General features: G+C 45.6%; 1 protein-coding gene across 3 annotated transcripts; it reads right to left on the minus strand.

The window, feature by feature from the left end:
* Positions 1–4327: 4327 nt before the first annotated feature.
* Positions 4328–18528, minus strand: HARBI1 (harbinger transposase derived 1). 3 transcript variants are annotated; one of them, XM_003278951.3, is made up of 3 exons: positions 18385–18528; positions 16843–17654; positions 4328–4920 (listed from the first exon to the last, which is right to left on the minus strand). In XM_003278951.3, the coding sequence occupies exons 2-3, from the start codon at positions 17510–17512 to the stop codon at positions 4541–4543; spliced, it is 1050 nt and encodes a 349-aa protein (XP_003278999.1). In that variant the 5' UTR covers positions 17513–17654; positions 18385–18528; the 3' UTR covers positions 4328–4540. The 3 variants fall into 3 exon arrangements, with proteins under 3 accessions (XP_003278999.1, XP_030684995.1, XP_030684993.1); XM_030829135.1 differs by having other exon boundaries at positions 17993–18450; XM_030829133.1 differs by having other exon boundaries at positions 17776–18450.
* Between the last annotated feature and the right edge of the window lie 5 nt (positions 18529–18533).

Below are 18533 nucleotides of genomic sequence, written 5' to 3' on the forward strand. Positions count from 1 at the left end.
GTGCCACTGCACTCCAGCCTGGGCAACAGAGTGAGAATCCATCTCAAAAAAAAAAAAAAAAAAAAAAAATTCAGGGCCGGGCACAGGGGCATGCAATCCCAGCACTTTTAGGAGGCCAAGGCAGGCAGATCAATTGAATCCAGGATTTCGAGACCAGGTTGGGCAACTTAGCAAAACTCCATTCCTACAAAAAAAAAAAAAAAAATACAAGAATTAACTGGGTATGGTGGTGTGTGCTTGTAGTCCCAGCTACTCGGAAGATTGGTGTCAGAGGATCACTTGAGCCTGGAAGGTGGAGGCTGCAGTAAGCTGAGATCACTCCACTGTACTGCTCTAGCCTTGGCAACAGAGCAAGACCCTGTCTCAAAAAAAAAAAAAAAAAAAAAAAAAAGTTTTTTTTTAGAACAAGGATTTCTGTGTGATAAAAAAAAAAAAAAAAAGTCTAGTAATTTTATGGGTTGGGAAACTAGCATGTCCCCAGCCTTCAGCTAGTATTTTTCCTTCCTTTCCACATAATCAACAAAGTCTTAATCCTGAATCTGTGATTTCTCATACCCACAACAATTTTGGAAGATCTTGGCAGGATCTAGAGAGCAAAATGGGCCCTGAGGACATGTGTATGCACAAAAACCCTTTCATTTCTTACTTTCTTTTTTTTTTGGGACGGAGTCTCACTCTGTCACCCAGGCTGGAGTGCAGTGGCGCGATCTCGGCTCACTGCAAGCTCCGCCTCCCGGGTTCCCGCCATTCTCCTGCCTCAGCCTCTCCAAGTAGCTGGGACTACAGGCACCCGCCACCACGCCCGGCTAATTTTTTGTATTTTTAGTAGAGACGGGGTTTCACCGTGGTCTCGATCTCCTGACCTCGTGATCCTCCCGCCTCGGCCTCCCAAAGTGCTGGGATTACAAGCGTGAGCCACCGCGCCCGGCCTTTTCTTACTTTCTTGTCCTCCTTCTAACTTCCCCTCCACTGCCAGGGAAAGTAACTACGAAGCTCAGTCTTTGGGCTATTTTCCGTTTGTTTCAGATAGCGATAAAATCTTATTATATCTACGATCTGTCTAGCCTCTTTCACCGTTACCCACTTCTTCTATGTCCTCACTATATGACTCCACTACAATTTTGTCTTGTTTTTTATCCCTAAGTTAGATTAACTTGGTCTAGATCCTTCACAGTCCTAGAATCATGAAAACAGCTTCATCCCTATTCAGTTAACTTAAACCAAGAATATGTTTATGGTTCCTCTTTTGTATAATCTGGAATTGGTAAATTGGTGATCACCCAATATTGTTTTCCCTTGCTATATCCTGACACCTTACTGCCTTGAAACATCTGAGGGTAAATCTGGAAAACTACTATGCTGGCCAGATGGAGTTATCTATGGGAAAATGAGGCTTACGTAAGACAGACAAAATCCTTGACTCTTTCCCAAAACCATGCCAGAAAAAAGCTATAAATCCACACTAAGGACCACAAAGGGAGAAGCTTTCTCAGATACTTATAAAAAGCCCCAGTGAGGATACCCTTGGCAATTTGGAAGTACAGACCCTGATCCTTCCCCTACATCATTTTGGGGAAATAACTAACCAATGACAAAAAAAAAAAAAAAAAAAAAAAATCCTGGCCTGCAAAACCACAGGTTGAAAGGAGGTTAAAGGTGTAGATCTGAAGAGTTTCCCTGTGGGATTATTAGAAAATAAAATGCTCCCAGGTGAAAACACTGTCAGCCAATGTTCAGCCAGCTCAGCACTTAGATTATCTTTGGTGTGCAAGTAAACAGACTTGAAATTGCTTTTGAAAGCTCTCCAAGACTGTCCATCCCACTCAGTCTTTTATGTCACCATCTAGTGAGTTAAGTTGTGAAAAACTCCAATTTTCCTTAAATGTAGTTATATAAGGCTAAAATGCAAGGCATTTTCCATGATCACACTTCACCTTGCCACTGATGATACATGTTTGGCAGTAACCCTTTCCTGATGGGATATACCAAACAGAACCAAAACTTTATGGGGAAAATACCCATCTTAGAAGACTTAAAAAGGAAAGACCTTGAGAATTAAAACATTGCCTTATGAGGGAAACAAAGCAAGCTTGTGTCAGAAGTTGAACTTTACAAAGAAAAAAAAATGTAACTGGTCACCTCTGTTGCACAATGAATAGAGTTAATGTTTCTAGCCAACTCTTCGTTGTCCATTCCCACCTCACTGACATCCCTGCACATATTAAGCACAACCTTCTGCCAAATGGACCCACTCTTTATAGAGCAGGATAATGATGGTGAATAGCATTTGGAGTAGAAATAAAACAGCAGATAATAATCCATAATTGTTTTTAATCTTGAGGATGAGTCACCCTCAATTTATCTCCAAATTTCTTCTGTCATCAGCTGTTCATTTCTTTACTTTGAAAATCACCAGATTAACACTGCCAAAGGCAGGAGGTAGGAAATGATCCAAGAGGACAAGTCAGAGGTATCACATGGTGAGTGGCTGAGAAACTGGAACAAGACAACCCTCAGGAAAGTCTCTTTTTTGTCCCAGCAAAGGCACCAATGTGTGAACCTAATTCACACTTTCATTATTCTAATCAGGTTATTTTTATATCAGTGTAATTTTAGAACAAGACTTGCTAGGGGATTATTTATTTCTTGGGAAATTCTGTCCATCACTCTGCATATCCAAGGTCTAGCACCAGAATTCATTTCAAGCCAAGAAATTATATTCCTATTACCTCCTTTTTAATACTTTCACATGCCTTCTTTATTCCTTGAATCTTCCTTTTGTACAAGGAATTTCAAAACAGAATGACCAAACAGACTTTCTAACATCACAAGAAATGTGATCTAGTTGGATGTGAGGTGTCTGAACCTGGGTGAATCTGCATTGCTCATCAGTCTCTCTCAGTCCTTAGATCGCCTGTAAAGCATAAGCTTGCTATCTGATCTATATTCGAATCGCCTTTTTAAAGCTGATTGGGTTCTCAAACCCATTTAGCCTCTAACTCCGTGTCAGGGTTGGAAATAGGAAACTGGAGTCCAGATGTTCTCCCTAGGATCTAGGTCCAAGTCACAGTCTAATTATTGCAGACAGGCTAAAGATGGAGGTTTCTGACTGTTTTTAACATCCTCGTAAAAGCACAAAGCTGCAAACGGGGATTAGTAGCCATTTACTAATGTTAGAAGACCAATCCCCAACTGAAATTCTCTCTTCACATTTGCCTCAGATTATGCCTATATAGGCAGCAAAGTAGAAAAACTAAAATACCACCCAAATAATCCAGAACAAGTAAATATTGTTTTCTTTCTTTCTTTTTTTTTTTGAGACGGAGTCTTGCTCAGTTGCCCAGGCTGGAGTGCAGTGGTGCGATCTCGGCTCACTGCAACCTCTGCTTCCTGTGTTCAAGTGATTCTCCTGCTTCAGCCTCCTGAGTAGCTGGGATTACAGGCACATGCCACCATGCCCAGCTAATTTTTGTATTTTTTAGTAGAGACAAGGTTTCACCATGTTGGTCAGGCTGGTGTCGCACTCCCGACCTCAGGTGATCTGCCCACCTCGGCCTCCCAAAGTGCTGGAATTATGGGATTATAGGCGTGAGCCACCACACCCGGCCTATGTAAATATTGTTTTCATCTGAAATCTGCAGATAATTGAAACCAAAAAAGTGTTTTGACTATATGCTGTTTTCCCCTTTACTATGACTTTTTTTTTTTTTTTTTTGGAGAAAGCCTTGCTCTGTCACTCAGGCTGGAGTGCAGTGGCATGAGTGCAGTGGCATGATCTCGGCTCAGTGCAACCTCCGACTCCCAGGTTCAAGTGATTCTCCTGCCTCAGCATCCCGAGTAGCTGGGATTTCAGGCATGTACCACTACGCCCAGCTAATTTTTTTTTTTTTTTCTGAGATGGAGTTTCGCTCTTCTTGCCCAGGCTGGAGTGCAATGGCACAATCTCAGCTCACCGCAACCTCCGCCTCCCTGGTTCAAGCGATTCTCCTGCCTCAGCCTACCGAGTAGCTGGGATTACAGGCACCTGCCACCACGCCCAGCTAATTTTTTTGTATTTTTAGTAGAGACAGGGTTTTGCCATGTTGGCCAGGCTGGTCTTGAACTCCTGACCTTGGCCTCCCAAAGTGCTGGGATTACAGGCGTGAGCCACCGCACCCAGCCGCTAATTTTTGTATTTTTAGTAGAGACGGGGTTTCACCATGTTGGCCAGGCTGGTCTCGAACTCCTGACCTTTACTATGACTTTGTAGGCACAGTCATAAATGTTTGCAACCACTGAGCTTTCAAACTAGTGGTACTCAACCTGGAGTTCACTGGATAGTAGGGAGCCGCTGTCTTGGTTTCGGTTTAATTAATGCATTTGCAAATGAATCAAGATATTCTGGCATAGCCCCAACCTTACCAAAACACACATATTAAATGTCAGTTTATGACAAGTATCTGTATACTCAGTCACGCTAAATGATGGAATGTGTAGAAGGTGATGAGGAGGAAAGTCTGTGACAACTCCTGGGAAGTCCCCCTCCTCTCCACCTTCTACATTAGCTAAAATGAGTGAGCATTAGCTCCTGACGAATACGGTCAGCCTCTAAGTCCAGGGACTCCATGTGCTCATACTCTTCTTCCGGGGGCTGTTCCATGGGTCCTGTCACTGGAGAGGACCAAACATCCATCCCATGCTCCAGGGAGATGTTGTGGAGGACACAACAGGCCAAGATGATGTGGCTGGATTTCTCTGGTGAGTACTGCAGTGCCCCCTTGGATCCATCCAGGCAGCGGAATCGGGAGCAGAGGGTTCGGAAAGTCTTCTCAATCACACTGTGAGTTGCAGAATGGGCCATGTTATAGCGATATTCTGCTGGAGTTTCAGGAATGTGAAGTGGGGTCATGAGCCAGGTTTGAAGAAAGAAGGAACTGTCACCTGTGGGGAAGGCCCAAAGAAATCATAAGTGATTATAAGTGGAATACAAACAGGAAGTGAAATTCAGAAAACATATACTGACAATGGACAAGAAAATACAACAGCCTCTGGTGCCGAAGCACACTAGAAAAACCAAGCAGAAAATGCTATGGTAAAAAGAAATCATGCCAATGCCAGGAGCAGAAAGACACGAGTTCTGGCTGAGAATATCGTTGGTAAAAATCGACACAGAAAAACGCTGGCACCTAAAGGAAGCCAAATATGAAAGAATGTAGGAAGGAGGTGAAGGCACTGGAGGAAATAAAATTCCTGCATTTGGCCGGGCACGGTGACTCCCGCCTGTAATCCCAGCACTTTGGGAGGCCGAGGTGGGTAGATCACCACCTGAGGTCCAGAGTTCAAGACCAGCCTGACCAACATGGGAGGCGGAGATTGCAGTGAGCCAAGATCATGCCATTGCACTCCAACCTGAGCGACAAGCGCGAAACTCCATCAAAAATAAAATAAAATTCCTGCATTTTCCTAATTCAGAGATATTGTTATTAATAAAAGGCTTAATAAAACCAAATAAAATCAAATAGCATGCCAATCTTCAAAATCTCTAAAGAGCAAGAATGAAAGAGGAAAAAAGACAATTCTGCCAAGAGATCCCAAAACACTTGTGAGGGAAAGTCTTAACTTTATCCTCAAAATTTCAAGTCTAAAAGCACTACCAAGGGATTTCAGGGGACTTCATGGACTATAGTAATTTATTCTCCCAGTGCTAAGAAGAGTAAGACAAAAGTCCGCACGCTTATGGCAGAGATCAGAACTCAGGTGTTCTGCCTTCCTATATATCACAATTCCTAGAACCATACCTTTGGAAGAGGAAGAATTTCACATGAATAAAGAGAGCATACATATAATCATGCAAATAGTAATAGTCGGTGATAAGGAAATGAATTCAGAAGTCAATTAAAAAAATACACACAAGGCATTCTCCTTAAGTGACTTCTTTATCAAATGATCCCAGGAAGTGCTAACAAAACAACAACAACAAAAAACTGGGGTGCAATGTCCTGATACAACAGCACAATGTTAGTATAATTTTTTTTTTTTTTGAGACAGTCTCGCTCTGTCGCCCAGGCTGGAGTGCAGTGGCACGATCTCGGCTCACTGCAAGCTCCGCCTCCTGGGTTCACGCCATTCTCCTGCCTCAGCCTCTCCGAGTAGCTGGGACTACAGGCACCCACCACCACGCCCGGCTAATTTTTTGTATTTTTAGTAGAGACGGGGTTTCACCGTGGTCTCGATCTCCTGACCTCGGGATCCGCCCGCCTCGGCCTCCCAAAGTGCTGGGATTACAAGTGTGAGCCACCGCGCCCGGCCAGCGCTCGGCTAATTTTTTGTGTTTTTAGTAGACACGGGGTTTCACTGTGTTAGCCAGGATGGTCTCGATCTCCTGACCTCGTGATCCGCCCGCCTCGGCCTCCCAAAGTGCTGGGATTACAGGCGTGAGCCACCGTGCCCGGCCAATGTTAGTATAATGTTTTCCTGTGCTGACTCACTGTCACTACATCTGGCAGATGAGATGTCCCGCACAGAGGCAAAACCTCTTAGAAATTTGAGAGACAAATAGGCCCTGGAGTACCAGTTTGCATACCACTGTGTTCCTGCCCCACCATCAATTTCAGTAAATAGTTCTGGACTGTTCAGACAGTGGTAGGCACTGTTCCCAACATACAGGGCTCATTTCTTTTAGGCGCTTACATTTATTTTTTTGGAGACAGAGTTTTGCTCTGTCACCCAGGCTGGAATGCAGTGGAGTGATAACAGTTCGCTGCAGCCTCAACCTTCCAGCCTCCTACCTCAGCCTCCTGAATATCTGGGACCACAGGCATGCGCCACCATGCCTGGCAAAATTTTTAACGTTTTCTAGAGAGGAGGTCTCACTATGTTACCCAGGCTGGTCTCTAAGTCCTGTGCCCAAACAATCCACCCATCTCAACCTCCCAAAGCCCTGGGATTACAGCACCTAGCAGGAGCTTACATTTCTAAGAAATGGATTAACTGTAAATATCTAAGAAGTCTCACAAAATTTTCAAATTTACTATTTTAGCTGACTTTTCCCCTCCCAGGTATAACCTTTTTTTTTTTTTTGACAGAGTCTGCTCTGCTGCCCAGGCTGGAGTGCAGTGGTGCAATCTCAGCTCACTGCAACCTCCGCCTCCCAGGTTTAAGCAATTCTCCTGCCTCAGCCTCCTGAGTAGCTGGGACTACAGGCACATGCCACCACGCTCGGCTAATTTTTTGTGTTTTTAGTAGAGACGGGGTTTCACCATGTTGGCCAGGCTGGTCACGATCTCCTGACTTCATGATCCACCCGCCTCGGCCTCCCAAAGTGCTGGGATTCCTGGCATGAGCCGCCGCGCCCAGCTTTTTTTTTTTTTTTTTTTTTTTTTGAGACAGAGTCCCGCTCTGCCCAGGCTGGAGTGCAGTAGCATGATCTTGGCTCACTGCAACCTCCGCCTCCCAGGTTCAAGCAATTCTCCTGCCTCAGCTTCCCGAGTAGCTGGGATTACAGGCACCTGCCACCACGGCCGGCTAATTTTTGTATTTTTAGTAGAGACAGGGTTTCACCATGCTGGCCAGGCTGGTCTCAAACTCCTGACCCTCAGGCGATCCACCCACCTCGGCTTCCCAAAGTGCTGGGATTACAGGCGTGAGACACCACGCCCGGCCATAACCTTTTCTTTTCATTGAACATAACCCTACTAAATAATGACTTTAAGAAACTGATGCTATAAATAATAATGAAAAATAATATCCATGACTCATTGAACACCTACTATGTAGCATGTACTGTGCTGGTACTTTTTTTTAAACTTTCTTTTTTTTTTTTTTTTTGAGACGGAGTCTCACTCTGTCGCCCAGGCTGGAATGCACTGGCGCAATCTCGGCTCACTGCAACCTCTGCCTCCCGGGTTGAAGCGATTCTCCTGCTTCAGCCTCCCGAGTAGCTGGGACTACAGGCATGTGCCACCATGACTGGCTAATTTTGGTATTTTTAGTAGAGATGGGAGTTTCACCATGTTGGCCAGGCTGGTCTCAAACTCCCAACCTCAGATGATCCGCTCCCTTTGGCCTCCCGAAGTGCTGGGATTACAATTGTGAGCCACCATGCCCGGCCTAACTTTATTTTCAATATTTATTTACTTTAATTTAGTTTTGTTTTTTGAGACAGAGTCTCCCTCTGTCACCCACACTGAAGTGCAGTGGTATGATCATAGCTCACTGCAGCCTCAAACTCCTGAGCTCAAGCAATCCTCCCAACATACCCTCCTGAGTAGCTGGGATTACGGGCACATGCCACAACACCCAGCTAATTTTAAACTTTTTGTAGAGACAGGGTCTTGTTATGTTACTAGGCTGATCCTCAACTCCTGGCCTCAAGCATTCCTCCCGCTTCAGGAGGAACTCCCACCCGCTTCACCTCCCAAGGTGCTGAGATTACAGGTGTGACCACCACACCCAGCTGGTACTTTTTAAAGATTATCAGGCTGGGCACGGTGGCTCACACCTGTAATCCCAGCACTTTGAGAGGCTAAGGCAGGCGGATCACCTGAGGTCAGGAGTTTGAGACCAGTCTGGTCAATACAGCAAAACCCCATCTCTACTAAAAATACAAAAATTAGCCAGGCGTGGTGGTGCGTGCCTGCAGCCCCAGCTACAGGAGGCTGAGGCAGGAAAACTGCTTGAACCTGGGAGGTAGAGGTTGCAGTGACCTGAGATCACGCCACTGCACTCCAGCCTAGGCGGCAGGGTAAGACTGTCTCAAAAAAAAAAAAAATATATTATCTCTTATTATGCAATCCCAACTCTGCTAGGTTAGATATTGAACTTATTTTTCAAATGAGAAGATCAAAGTATATGTCCGTCATCCTTTGATATGTCAGGCAAAGGAAAAGACCTAGTCAGTAAATGCTAATTTCAGACTCAGAATACTAAAACAAGAGCATAATAAAACAAGAGCATAATGCTGTAAAAGAGAATAAAATAAGTAAGATGAATACTGAAACCTGGAGATGCTAAATGATACTTGTTAAAGTTTCTCTAAGAAATGGTATGAGTCTTAAATGGAGGAAATATACAGGAAAAGCTAAAGGAGACCTTTTGTAAAATTGCTCTACCCTCACTAAATGGTTATAAACCAAGCACCACTGGAAAACAGACACTCAAGAGGGGATTAGGATCAGAATTGCTAAACAGATTACAATTGCTTATATGATCAGTCATCCACAAGACATTTTGGCAGATCTTACCCAAAGCTGCTTAATAGGACTAGGCCAAGAGCTAAAGAAATAAGAACTGAGGCTGAATTGTTTGCAGGAATAGGTATATTTAGAGGGGAATTTAGATAATGCATTCTGAAGGGACAGATGAGAATGAGGATAGGAATGATAATATCGTAGGAAAAATAATGTTAAAAAAAAATGGCCAGAGGCTCACAGCTAGTTCTAGGTTTGACAAATCTAGAACTGTTCCTCAAACCTAAGGGTTGTTTCTTAAAATACAATTAGGCGGCCAGGTGCAGGGCTTCATGCCTGTAATCCCAGCACTTTGGGAGGCCACAGTGGGTGGATCACCTGAGGTTGGGAGTTTGAGACCAGCCTGACCAACATGGTGAAGCCTTGTCTCTACTAAAATACAAAAATTAGCCGGGCGTGGTGGCGGGCGCCTGTAATCTCAGCTACTCAGGAGGCTGAGGCAGGAGTATTGCTTGAACCCAGGAGGCATAGGTTGCAGTGAGCCGAGATCGCCCCATTGCACCACAGCCTGGGCAACAAGAGCTAAACTCCATCTCAAACAACAACAACAACAACAGCAACAAAAATACAATTAGCCATCTATTCTCTCTTTTGTTAACATCTTGTCATTCCTTATAATCCTGCCAATCTTCCCATAATTACTCCCATTGTCCACACAACCTTTAGAGACTAGTGTTTTCCAAATCTGTCTATTCATATGAATTATTTAGGGTCTCTCTGTTGCCCAGACTGGAGTGCAATAGCACGATCATAGCTCACTGCAGCCTTGAACTCCTGGGCTCAAGTGATCCTCCCAGGTCAGCCTCCTGAGTAAGGTGGGACTACAGGCACACGCCACCATGCCTGGCAATTAAAAAAAATTTTTTTTTTTTTTTTTTTTTTTTTTTGAGATAGAGTCTCCAGCCCAGGCTGGAGTACAGTCGCAGAAGCTCGGTTCACTGCAACCTCCGCCTCCTGGGTTCAAGCAATTCTCCTGCCTCAGCCGCTCGAGTAGCTGGGATTACAGGCATGCACCATCAGGCCCGGCTAATTTTGTATTTTTAGTAGAGACAGGGTTTCACCATGTTGGCCAGGTTAATCTTGAACTCCTGACCTCAGGTGATCTGCCTGCCTCGGCCTCCCAAAGTGCTAGGATTACAGGCTTGAGCTACCACACCTGACAAATTTTTTTTTTTTTTTTTTTTTTTGAGCCAAAGTCTTGCTCTTGTCCCCCAGGCTGGAGTGCAATGGCGTGATCTCAGCTCACTGCAACCTCCACCTTCCAGGTTCAAGCGATTCTCCTGCCTCAGCCTCCTGAGTAGCTGGGATTACAGGTGCCTGCCACCACACCTCACTAATTTTTGTATTTTTAGTAGAGATGGGATTTCACCATCTTGGCCAGGCTGGTCTCAAACTTCTGACTTCAGGTTATCTGCCTGCCTCGGCCTCCAAAAGTGCTGGGATTTAGCACCCGGCTAAAATTAGCACCAGGCTAATTTTTGTATTTTTAGTAGAGATGGGGTTTCACCATCTTGGCTAGGCTTGTCTTGAACCCCTGACCTCGTTATCCACCTGCCTCGGACTCCCAAAGTGCTGGGATCACAGGCGTGAGCCACTTTTCTTTTTTTTTTAAGATGGAGTCTCACTCTGTCATCCAGGTTGGAATGCAGTGGCACGATCTCCACTCACTGCAACCTCCACCTACCAGGATCAAGCAATTCTCCTGCATCAGCCTCCTGAGTAGCTGGAATCACAGGCTCCGCCACCATGCCCGGCTAATTTTTGTATATTTAGTAGAGACGGGGTTTCAGCATGTTGACCAGCTGGTCTGGAAGTCCTGACCTCAGGTGATCCACCCACCTCGGCCTCCCGAAATGCTGGGATTACAGGTGTGAGCCACCACGCCTGGCCTGAGGAAATCAGTTTCTACATCTTCAACTTCCACAGGTATATTCTAGCTTTCTTAGTGCCTCACACCAAAACTAGCTTTAATAAACACTTGCTGACCAGGCACAGTGGCTCATACCTGTAATCCCAGCACTTTGGGAGGCTGAGGTGGACTGGCTGAGCTCAGGAGTTTGAGACCTGCCTGGGCTACACAGTGAGACCCAGACTCTACAAAAAAAAAAAAAAATTTTTTTTTTTTTTTTTTTTTTTTGAGAGTAAGTCTCACTCATTGCCCAGGCTAGAGTGCAATGGCGTAGTCTCGGCTCACTGCAACCTCCACCTCCCGGGTTCAAGCAGTTCTCCTGCCTCAGCCTCCTGAGTAGCTGGGACTACAGGTGCCCACCACCATGCCTGGGTAATTTTTGTATTTTTAGTAGAGATGAGGTTTCACCATGTTGGGCAGGCTGGTCTCAAACTCCTGACCTCAGGTGATCCGCTCACTTTGGCCTCCCAAAGTGCTGGGATTACGGGCATGAGCCACAGCGCCCAGCCAAAAAATTTAAAACAAAATTAGCCAGGCATGATGGCAGGCACCTATGGTCCCAACTAGTCAGTAGACTGATGTGGGAGGATCAACTGAGCCCAGGAGGTCAAGGCTTCAATAAGTTGTGCTCATGCCAGTGCACCCCAGCGTGGGTGACAGAGTGAGACCCTGTCTCAAAAATGTATGCGTGTATATATATATAAAATATAATAAACAGGCCAGGCACAGTGGGCTCACGCATGTAATCCCAGCACTTTGGGAGGCCAAGGCGGGTGGATCACGAGGTCAGGAGATGGAGACCATCCTGGCTAACATGGTGAAACCCTGTCTCTACTAAAAATACAAAAAATTAGCTGGGCGTGGTGGTGGGCGCCTGTAGTCCCAGCTACTTGGGAGGCTGAGGCAGGAGAATAGTGTGAACCCGGGAGGCAGAGCTTGCAGTGAGCCGAGATCATGCCACTGCACTCCACCCTGGGCGACAGAGCGAGACTCCGTCTCAAAAAATAAATAAATAGGCCGGGCGTGGTGGCTCACGTCTGTAATCCCAGCACTTAGGGAGGCCGAAGCGGGTGGATCACCTGAGGTCAGGAGTTTGAGACCAGCCTGACCAACATGGAGAAACCCCGTCTCTACTAAAAATGCAAAAAAAATTAGCCGGGCATGGAGGCGCATGCCTGTAATCCCAGTTACTCGGGAGGCTGAGGCAGGAGAATCGCTTGAACCCAGGAGGCAGAGGTTGCGGTGAGCCGAGATCGCACCATTGCACTCCAGCCTGAGCGACAAGAGCGAAAACTCTGTCTCAAAAAATAAAAATAAAATAAAAATAAATAAATAAATAAACATTCGTAAAATGTTGCTACAGTATCCGTTTTTCCCACTCCTACTCTTTCTGTAGACAGCAGAATCAGAAAAGTTATTTATCAGAATTTTTACTAACTTACAACTATGTACTATAAACAATGTAAAAAACTACTTTAAAGCCATAATTCCAACTGAATCTTGGATCCCAAGGTGGGAAGAAAAAGAAGTCCTTACCAGGAATATTTGCCAAATAGAGTAATTCGTCCTATGATCTGATTTAAACACTGAAACACAAGCAATTTAAATGTTATGTGCCTCAGTCTCCTCTTTTGTAAAAATGTTAATAATATTATTATTTAACTTTTTTTTTTTTTTTTTTTTTTTTTTTTTTTTTGAGACAGTCTTGCTCTGTCGCCCAGGCTAGAGTGCAGTGGCATGACCTCGGCTCACTGCAAACTCTGCCTCCCGGGTTCACGCCATTCTCCTGCCTCAGCCTCCTGAGTAGCTGGGACTACAGGCGCCTGCCACCATGCCTGGCTTATTTTTTGTATTTTTAGTAGAGATGAGGTTTCACCGTGTTAGCCAGGATGGTCTCAATCTCCTGACCTCATGATCCGCCCACCTCAGCCTCCCAAAGTGCTGGGATTACAGGCGCGAGCCACCGCGCCCATCTATTATTTAACTCTTAAAGAGTTTTTATAAGCATTAAGTGATATAATTGATGCAAAATGCTTACAATATTGCCTGTCAAATTTTAAGGGCTAAGTTTTAGCTGGCTTAATAGTTAGGGAACCGGGCAGGGTGCAGTAGCTCATGCCTGTAATTCCAGCAATTTGGGAGTACAAGGTGGGCTAACTGCTTGAGCCTAGGGGTTCGAGACCAGCCTGGGCAGCATGACAAAACACCAACTTTACCAAAAATACAAAAATTAGCCCAGCATGGTGGTGTGCATCTGTAGTCCCAGCTACTTGGTACGCTGAGGTAGAAGGATCAATTGAGCCCAGGAGGTCAAGGCTGCAGTGAGTCATAATCACACCACTGCACTCCAGCCTGGGTGACAGAGTGAGACCCTGTCACAAAAAAAAATGGAGGGGGGAACCAAGTGAACAGATTCATAAGAAATCAGCTTGGAACCCAAGTACTCCCACAGCTACAGAAGAAATGGCCAGATGAGACAATTGCAAAATCGACTTTCCCACACTTCTTGGTGTGAGTTGTATGAAAACAAAATTTGAAAGCTCAAAATAGGCAAAAGGTGTGTTTAAGATAAAGGTCCAGTAGAGTAGCAAGAAGGTGGTGCACTAAAAATGGTATGGAGAAGCAACAATCAAGAAACTCAGTAAGCTCCAAGATATTACACGTGGTACCCTGGCAGCTCTACCCCCATCAGTGTAGTCTTTGCCCACTTGGAACACAGGAGGTTTCTCTTTAAAGTGCTAAGCCGGGCGCGGTGGCTCACGCTTGTAATCCCAGCACTTTGGGAGGCCGAGGCGGGCGGATCACGAGGTCAGGAGATCGAGACCACGGTGAAACCCCGTCTCTACTAAAAATACAAAAAATTAGCCGGGCGTGGTGGCAGGCGCCTGTAGTCCCAGTTACTTGGAGAGGCTGAGGCAGGAGAATGGCGTGAACCCAGGAGGCGGAGTTTGCAGCGAGCCGAGATCACTCCACTGCACTCCAGCCTGGGTGAGAGAGCGAGACTCCGTCTCAAAAAAATAAAAAATAAAAATAAAGTGCTAGTAAACATGTTAAAGAGAAGTATTTCCTGAGCATCAACTCACAGTAAGCACTGTGCTATGAGCATGTGCAGTGCAGATATGATTAATGGTCGTGATTAGCTGGGTGTGGTGGTGTATGTCTGTGATACCAGCTACTGGTATTATGAGCCTGGGCTGAGGCCAGAAGATTGCTTGAGACCAGCCTGGGCAACAGAACAAGACCCAGTCTCAAAAAAACAAAAGCTAGAGAAGTCTTTGAATCCTTAACGTAGCTTCCATCTCTCATATGTTGTATACAAGATAACCCTTGTCTTGATGGTCATATAAAAGTAGCACATGAAAAAAAAACCCAAAAAAACAAAAAACTAAGCTGCTGGGTTCAAGGGTTTTATCACTGCTAACCCCACTCCTCAGAGCTGTACAGTCACCTTGGTTCACACTGCTTAATGTTGAATAGATTCTTGTCCTACTCATAACAGTAAGCCAGTCTTTCTAATGGAACTCGGGCAGATCTGTGAAGTGAGTTGCTACAATAAGAATTGTGTACATGCATTGTCTACTATCATTTTTATGCAGATGTCACAGTGACAATCAACAATGCAAAAATAATTTTTTTCTTTTTTTTTTTATCTTGAGACAGAGTTTCCGTTCTTGTTGCCCAGGCTGGAGTGCAATGGTGCGATCTCGACTCACTGCAACCTCTACCTCCTGGGTTCAAGCTATTTGCCTGCCTCAGCCTCCCAAGTAGCTGAGATTATAGGCGTCTGCCACCACGCCCAGCTAATTTTTTGTATTTTTAGTAGAGAAGGGGTTTCACCATGTTGGCCAGGCTGGTCTTGAACACCCGACCTCAGGTGATACGCCCTCCATGGCCTCCCACAGTGCTGGGATTATAGTCGTGAGCCACCGCGCCCAGCAGTATTTTGGCTTTATTTCAAGGGACTGTTTCATTTATTTGTTTGCTTATTTATATTATTATTACTTTTCTGAGAGACATTGTCTCGCTTTGTTGCCCAGGCTAATCTCGAGCTCCTGGATTCAAGTGACCCTCTCACCTTGATTTCCTAAAGTGCTGGGATTATGGGCAGGAGCCACCGCACCCAGACAGGATTGTTCTTATAAGGTTGTTTTTGTTGCTGCAGCTATTGTTTGCAATAAAAATTCTTGCATGCAATTTTGTTTTGCATATGTATAAATATATACCTGTAAGATAAATTCTTAGGAGTAGAAGAGCTGGGTGAAATAACATAAAATACATTTATTAACATATATGTATTTTTTGGCTGGCCATGGTGGCTCACGCCTGTAATCCCAGCACTTTGGGAGGCTGAGATGGGCAGATCACCTGAGGTTGGGAGTTCGAGAGCAGCCTGACCAACATAGTGAAACCCCATCTCTACTAAAAATACAAAATTAGCCGGGCATAGTGGTGCATGCCTATAATCCCAGCTACTCAGGAGGCTGAGGCAGGAGAATTGCTTGAACCTGGGAGGCGGAGGTTGCGGTGAGCCGAGATCGTGCCATTGCACTCCAGCCTGGGCAACAAGAGCAAAACTCTGTCTCAAAAATAATAATAATAATTTTTTTTTACGTTGGGTGTGGTGGCTTACAGCCATATTCCCAGAGCTTTGGGAGGCTGAGATGGGAGGATGGCTTGAGGCCAGGAGCTCAAGACTAGTCTGGTCAACGTAGTGAGACTCTGCCTCTACACAAAATTAAAGAAATAAAATAAAATAAGAAAAAAATGTTTAATTGTTTTGGAGACAGGGTCTTGCTATCTTTCTCAGGCTGGTCTCAAGGTCCAGGCTCAAGTGATCCTCTTGCCTTAGCCTCCCAGATAGCTGGAATTACAATTACCAGTTGTACTAGTACATGCCACTGTGCTGGCTCTAATAGTATGCTTTAAAGTTTTAATAATGTCTATTAAATGTTGATTTTTTTAAAATTAAGGCTAAGAAAATTCTCACCTGAGGTCTCATAAAAAACTGACAGAACTGAGACTCAGCTCTACAGACTCCCATATCTCATTCTACTCTACTACGTAATTTTTCTTTTTCTTGAGACAGAGTTTCGCTCTTGTTGCCCAGGCTGGAGTGCACTGGCGTGATCTTGGCTAACCGCAACCTCCGCCTCCCGAGTTCAAGCGATTCTCCTGCCTCAGCCTCCCGAGTAGCTGGGATTGCAGGCATGTGCCACTACGCCTGGCTAATTTTGTATTTTTAGTATAGACGGGGTTTCTCCATGTTGGTCAGGCTGGTCTTGAACTCCCAACCTCAGGTGATCTGCCTGCCTCGGCCTCCCAAAGTGCTGGGATAACAGGCATGAGCTACACGTGCAGCCCCTTTTCTTTTTTTTTTGAGATGGAGTTTTTGCTCTTTTGCCCAGGCGGGGGTGCAATGGCGCCATCTCGGCTCACTGCAACCTCTGCCTTCTGGGTTCAAGCGATTGTCCCGCCTCAGCCTCTCGAGTAGCTGGGACTACAGGCGCCTGCCACCATGCCCAATTTTTGTATTTTTAGTAGAGACAAGGTTTCACCATGTTGGCCAGGCTGGTCTCCAACTCTTGACCTCAGGTGATCCACCGCCTCGGCCTCCCAAAGTGCTGGGGTTGTGTGAGCCACCGCCCCCAACCTACATAACTTTTCTATGCCTCCAAACAAAATGAAAATTCACACTTGCAAACTTACCCAGAAGCCAGCTATCTTTGTGCATACCCGCTTCAAACTGACTACTGAGGGAAGACTGCTGCAGCACAGCACAGTCCTGTAGGCTGCCAGGCCAGTTTGTCTCCACGGTCATTAGTGTCCCTCTAATGTCACACACCATCAGGCAGTTTAAAGAATGCAGGCCTTTTCGGTTCACATAGGAGAGGTCTTCAGCATTTGGTGCCTTGATGGCCACATGGATACAGTCAACCACCCCCATCACCCCTGGCATCCCTGCCAACCCATAGAATTCATCCTTCAGAGCCTGTACGGAGGCTTCATCAGCTGGAAAGCGAATGAACTGCGAGGCCCTTTCCACAAGTGCTTCGGTGACATTGGCAACACAACGACTCATAGATGCCTGACTGATTCCAATGGCATCTCCCATCCGAGTCTGGAAGGAACCTGAGGTATAAAAACCCAATGCTGCAAGGACCTGTGTCTCTGGGCTAATAGCCCTGGATCGCTGAGTAGGCCTAGAAAGATTCGCCCCCAAGAGCTCCACCAAGTAATAAATGAACTGCCGTGGAAACCCATACATGGACATCAAGTATTCATCAGTCACATCATCCAGCTTAAAACGGTCCAATGTCCGGTGACCACGGCCATATAGCAAGAGGTCACAGTCAAGCACTGTTATTGGTATAGCCATGGTAAACGTGAATGTTGTCTCTCCTCTGCTTTTTCTGAACTGTTCCCAATGAAGATGTTGGTGCAAGAAAGTGTTTTTAAGAAAGTATCAGAATCCAACAGCTAACCACAGTTAAATGGCTCTGCCATTTATAATCTTCTCTCTGTAAATGTTAAAAGAAAAAACATTAGAAACCTACCAAAGACTTCGAAGTGACTCAAAGGCTGGAGCAGCTCCTTTTCTGCGAATTTCCATTTTGTTGAGGCAAAACGTACTGTACTTACAACTCTGGATTTTTCTCCACTAACTCATGGCTGCACCACAGGCTTGCTCTGATTCAAGGATAATGGGAATTCAATCTTTGTGGCTCATTTAATGCTTGGCATTTCAATTGAGAACACCAAAAGAATAATGGAGGTGATGACATAATTATTCACAAGGTAAAAGGGGTCGGCTTCTAACTATATAGGCCAAGAAGCAGCTGACATATGTCATAACCACCTTGAGTAAGAATTGGTCGCGGGTTTCATTATCCAAAGACTTCTGGTTCCACCCGATAAATACAGGACAGATGCTGGGGTGCTCAAACCAGTCTAACAAGAAAAGAAGGGGCCAAAAAAAAAAAAAAACCCAACAGCAACAAAGTCCACAATCCAGCCTTATGGACGTACACTGTGTGCTGTAACAAAAGGCTTTTCCCTCACTCCAAGAACTCCAAATCGTGAACCTGAGAGCCAGGAAGTAGGGAAGAACAGACACATTGGAAGTCGGGAGCGAAAAAGAGGCTGGCCGAACCAGGTTTGGGAAGCGACTCCGCCACTTTTAAAGGGCACCCTAAAATCGGATCTCAAAGTCTGATTGCGCCGGCCACTCAGCCCAGGCCCGTCACCCACCTCTCCGCGGCTGCCAGGTTACCAGCCACACTTCCCACCCACCCAGCCGGGTTGGGCCCTCCTCCGGAATCGGCGACTGCACACAGGCCGCCACGGCGCGCAACAGCGGCACCGCCCCTTCCGCGTCAGCGCCCGCCCCGCGCCGCATC

The sequence above is a fragment of the Nomascus leucogenys genome, chromosome 15 (assembly GCF_006542625.1).
Source record: "Nomascus leucogenys isolate Asia chromosome 15, Asia_NLE_v1, whole genome shotgun sequence".
In the NCBI taxonomy this organism is placed as follows: domain Eukaryota; kingdom Metazoa; phylum Chordata; class Mammalia; order Primates; family Hylobatidae; genus Nomascus; species Nomascus leucogenys.